General features: G+C 35.4%; 1 protein-coding gene across 1 annotated transcript in view; it reads right to left on the bottom strand.

Annotated features, from left to right (window-relative positions):
- Positions 1-276: 276 nt before the first annotated feature.
- EFCAB7 (EF-hand calcium binding domain 7) overlaps positions 277-5,532 on the bottom strand; it is a 57,673-nt gene continuing 52,417 nt past the window's right edge. Inside the window, 3 exon segments of the mRNA XM_007959149.2 lie at positions 277-351; positions 1,867-1,974; positions 3,345-3,554. Coding sequence (XP_007957340.2) covers positions 277-351; positions 1,867-1,974; positions 3,345-3,554 — 393 coding nt within the window.

Below are 5,532 nucleotides of genomic sequence, written 5' to 3'. Positions count from 1 at the left end.
GTTTACCTGTAATTTTATTTGGAATTACTAGTCATACACAATATGTATCTGAATTTCCTCAGTTCAATTAATAAGAAGCCCACACATTAAAGAACTGTATTTATATTTTAATAATAAAGTATATAACATGGAAATAAATATAAATGCATATAAATTAAATTATTATTTATGTACATTAGTTGATTCATATTTAATTGATAAATAAATAACAGAATAAACCAGACGTAACTTCTTAGTTTGATAATACCAAAGAGAATTATATCCTAATTACTGTATTCAAGTTATAAGAGAATACACACAGTTATATATCCATTCTTCTTGTTCATTCAGAGGCATTACATGTTGACAAACCTGCATATAAAAATAGAAAGCTTTTACTTTTATATATATAAAAAATAACCCTATGCAGATAAAATTTTATAATATTTGTCCTTAGCAGAAACCGGCAATCTATGATCTGATGACTCAGAAGATAACCAAAAAACCAAACCTATTGCCATTGACTTGATTCCGATGCATAATGACCCTCTAAGACTCCCCATGGGAGCTCTGGTAGCATAGTGGCTAATGCACTTGACTGCTAACCAGAAGGCTGGCGGTTCAAACCCACCAGCCACTCCTGGGAAGGAAGATGGGGCAATCTACTTCCGTAGTAATACTGCCTCGGAAACCCAGGAAGGGGTCGCTATGAACTGGTCCAACTCGACGGCACATAACAACAACAACAAGGCTCCCCGTAGGCTTCCAAAGGCCGTAAATCTTTACAGAAGCAGACTGCCTTATCTTTCTCCTGTGGAGTGGCTGGTGGGTTCCAACCATGTAGTGGCCAGCGGATTAGCAGCTGAATGCTTTAAGCACTGCGCCACCAGAACTCCTATGTCTAAGAGGATAATCCACTTTAAATCATATTCTATCCTGATTTAGTGGTTGGTGATTGGAGTGTGTTAATGTGTATAAAGATGAGTGGTGAAAAAAGAGTAAATACCTATTCCTAGTTGCTAAGACTATAGCATTTTCTAAAATCCTAATTGGGAAAATGTAGAAGATAATCTCTTTTTATCCTCTTGGAGAATGTTTTGAATTTTATGGGCAGTATGATTCTCTAGACCACAGTCAGGGTCTATGCCTTTGAATTTCAGAGTTTTGCTGACACCAGAACTACTAAGATAATTATACTTAAAATAGTTTTGGTAACTCTAAAATTCAGGCACTTTCTCCCTTGACCTTGGGATAAAATCTTAATAATGTGTTGTTGTTTGTCATTGAGTTGATTCCAGTGACCTTATATGACAGTAGAACTGCTCCCTAGAGTTTCCTAGGCTGTAATCTTTATGGTAGCTTATTGCCAAGTCTTTTCTCCTGTGTGATGGCTGCTGCGTTTGAACCTCCAAACTTTTGGGTACAGCCGAACAACTTAACCATTGCAGGTTCCTCTTAATAATGTAGATAAAAATATTTTGAATTATCAAAATTCCTTTTACCATTAACACTTCTTTGTATTTTCCATATGTTGCTCAAAATGCTTTTATGTACATCACCTTATTTTTATATTTATATTAACTTTATGAAGTTCATAAAGCTAGTGACAGTATCTTGATTTTACATTTAAAGAAACTGGACCAAAGATGTTAAGTGAATTTCCCAAAGTCACTCAACCAAATCTTTTCAGAACTGAATTAGTACCAAAGTCTTCTGACCCCTAGTAAGGATGATACTAGTATGAATATTATTAGTGGTGCAGATAATTATACTTAAAATAGTTTCCTACTTCATTTCATGTCTACATATTTATTCATAGCATAATAGCAAACATATTTTTTTCAAAAACAAAAACAAAAGGCTTTAAACAGAAAATAATGTATTTACCATTACAGACGTTGGTGCCACTTCTACTGCAAATACGTTGAGTCCTCTGTTGTTTATGCAATTTTTACTAAGCTCATTGTTGATGTGAATAATCACTTTATTTTCTGACTATAAAAAAAATTCATAAGTTGCTAGACCTTACTTTTTAATATAGACAAATACAAACTTCAAAATAAAACCTGAAATTATATTTTAATATGAGTCTATTACAAATTTGTAAGCACAAATTGGCTCCTTCTCCCAACTTTGTGTCTGCAAATTCTTCTCATTCATTCTCTTTCCAATTTGTTACTAATTCTATTAACTTTATCTTCTCTATGTGACTTGTATTTGACCTTAATATTTATTCCCAGGCATTACTGGTAAAAAACCAAACTCACAGCTGTTGAGTCAATTCGACTCATAGTGACCCCTCCTTGGGATCCAAGGTAGTATCACTATGGAAGTAGATTGGCCAATCTTCCTTCTGAGGAGTGGCTGGTGGATTTCAACTGCCAGCCTTCTGGTTAGCAGTCAAATGCCTTAGCACTATGCCACCAGAGGTCCCCAACTAGCCTATAAACTCCTCAGAAACCATGTTTTGCACTTTCTGGTGAACCCTATTATGACTAGGACTTAGTTACATAATACATAACTCAAATTGACTCAATACTCAGCTAAACCTTAAGTTTAAGGCAGACATGAATATAATAAGTCTAGCTCAGGAACTAAAATAAGCCAACAGTCCTAAAACCCTAGTCATCTTGGGTAAGGTTTTATGAAATTTGTAATTTCTAGAGAACTGGGTATTTCCTACTTTAAGTATTTATGCATATATTCTCTTGCTCTGTAATATTAAGAGTAGCAGAGAAGTTAGCCAAAGCTAGAAATAATTGGCTTGATAAAAGTAGGTCCTGGACAGTGGAACATACGTAAGTACATAAAATAAAGATAGTCTATAGGATTTCTGATATTGCAAAGTTGATATAAAAAGTTAAATATTTTTCCTTGTTTACAATATCTCTTTAAAACACAATGTCTATTGTTTGAAAATGCATATGAACTGCTGTATGGAAAATGAATTTGCTCTGTAAACTTTCACCCAAATCACAATAAAAATGAAAAAAACAACAACACACAATGTCTATTATTTGAAATAGCTATGCACAAGTGAATATACTTAGCAACTGAAATATTTTATACCCAGATTATATGCTATCTTCAAATATTTAATTTTTATAAAATTAAAAGATCTCCAAATATTTAATTTTTATAAAATTTTAAGAAAAAAAAAATTATTGCAAGTCTCTAAAAAGCATATGTAAATTACCACATATAGTTTTAATTGGAAACCAGATGAAGAGAAAGAATAATTACCTATTATAAACATCATTAATAAAATGGGATATTTAATTACTGGGCGAGAATAGAGTAAGAAAGAAGAAGGAACATATTGGTAAATATTAGAAAAATATGGAGAACCATCTCATAATTGATACCTTGTTTTCAATAACTGATGTAATCCAGGTGTCACATGTGTAAGTATGTACAATTATATTTTCATAGTCATCCATTACTTTGGCATCACCTTTATTAAGGACAGATTTACAAATGACCTTCTCAAGTTGCCCACTGCATGCTTCCATATGAACAGCTTTAATTCTTGGCTTGCATTTTTCTGCATAGGTATTGATGACAAATGGACATGCCTGATATGGAAGAAAGAAAAAGAAAACCTTGTTTAAGCCTTCTGGTAGAATTTTATATAATTGAACTTATTATTAATATGTTTCTCCTATGATTTAAGAAGATGCACTGTACCTTCTAGCTTGTCCTTCTGAAAAAGATTATAGGAAAATTTCAGTATTATCAATTGAGTAATAAAAAACAAGAAATTCTATTTCAAATTTTCATGGAATCTAGACTTCCCGGAGCCATGGAGGCCAGAAAAACCTCCAAAACTATTACCCTAAGATAATCATTAAACCTTACACCAAAAATATTCCCTGAAATAGAGTCTGGTGGAACCACTGAGACTATGGTCCCTAGCTGCCCTTCAGGTCTGGAATTGAACCCACACCTGTGGCTTCCAGCCAAGCAAAAGACAGGCATATGAGTTGAACATTTACCTGAGGTAGATACACTCCTTGGAGAGAATAATCATGAGAGAACGAGGGGCTGCTTATGCACAGGGAGACAGCTCAGGGGGCAGGAGTGTATGGAGGGATGGACACAGGGAAGAGGTAATTAATCAGGAGGAAGTGGGAGGGGAGCTGTTGCATTGTGGTAAATTGTGGTCAATGTCACGAGACAAAGTGTATGTGAACTGCTGCATGGAAAGTGAAGTTACTCTGTACATTTGCACCCAAATCACAATACAAAAAAATTCCCTGAAGTCATCTTAAAATCAAACAATAGTTTAGTTTAATTACTAAAGAATATCTGCCTTCACCATTATGCTTTTTGAAGAACCATCAATATGTGATCAAACTGACAACAGCAACTTGAAAGATCAGACAGGAACTTAGGGGGCAGTGAGTTTATGTTAAGGTGGAGGAATAACTCAGAAAAGGAGGGTGAGAATGGCTGCACAATTAAAAGAATATAATCAATGTCAATGACCTGTAAAAACTTGAATTGGTATGTTTTTGCTGTTTATATTCTCAATAACAACAACAAAATAAAATGACAAATGATTAAAAGACCCATGAAATTCTGACTTTTTGGTTACTGATTGATTATGTTCATAGAAAAGGGAAGAAAACTGTAGCCTCGAGCAAATCAGTAATATCTCATTTCAATGGTACCATCCCTGCATTTGGGTCAAAGCTACTTAATGCCATGTTAGTTATTTAATTTCCTTTTCAAACTTTAAGGCTACAGAAAGCATCAAAATATTCTGGAGAGCATACTCTTGGTTACAACTGAAATGTAATGAGTGTAGAGTACCAAAAAGAACTAAATGTAGAAAGATAAATTCACAATTCAAAGTTAATGTAAAAACACCTTCAAAATCTGTGATCTAAAAAGATTTAGCATCTGGAAATTGATCTTCCTAATGTTTACATTTTAGTCTTTATCACAGCCTACAAGATGCTGCAGGCTGTAGCATCTGCCTCTCTGTCTAAACTGAGCTCCTATCTTAGTACACTCCAGCTATATTGATCTTTCAGATCCTAGAACAAATGAAGTTCTTGCCTATGTCAGGGCCTTTGCATGTAGTGTTTTCTCTGGAACGATTATTTTTCACATGGCTAAGTCCTCCATAGAAGACTGGGACAGAGCAAGGAGTCAGCTTCAGGGATCCAGGTGAGGAGAGGGAACCCAGGGCATACCTCTCAAGCGGCAAGGTGAGAGAAAGTGGGAGAAAGGAGAGGAAAAAGGCCAGGGGGACCGGGACAGAATAAGGAGTCAGCTGCAGGGATCCAGGTAAGGGGAGGTTGGAGAGGTTTCCAACAGCTAAGAGAGACAAACCTGTCTGTTGATTTGTCCTACTGTGGCAACGTGTTGCTGTGAGTCTTGAGGCTGTGCCACTGGTGTTTCAAACCCAGCAGGGTGCACATGGTGCACAGGTATCAGCCCAGCTTGCAGACCGAGATAGACTAGGAAGAAGGAAGATGCCAACCACTTCTCAAAGAATTGGCCAGGGAAAACCTTATGAATAGCAGAGAAACACTGTCTGATACA

Source organism: Orycteropus afer, unplaced genomic scaffold, assembly GCF_000298275.1.
Source record: "Orycteropus afer afer isolate SDZICR_OR568_19922 unplaced genomic scaffold, OryAfe1.0 scaffold00016, whole genome shotgun sequence".
NCBI lineage: Eukaryota > Metazoa > Chordata > Mammalia > Tubulidentata > Orycteropodidae > Orycteropus > Orycteropus afer.
This window is presented reverse-complemented; position numbering and strand designations above follow the sequence as displayed.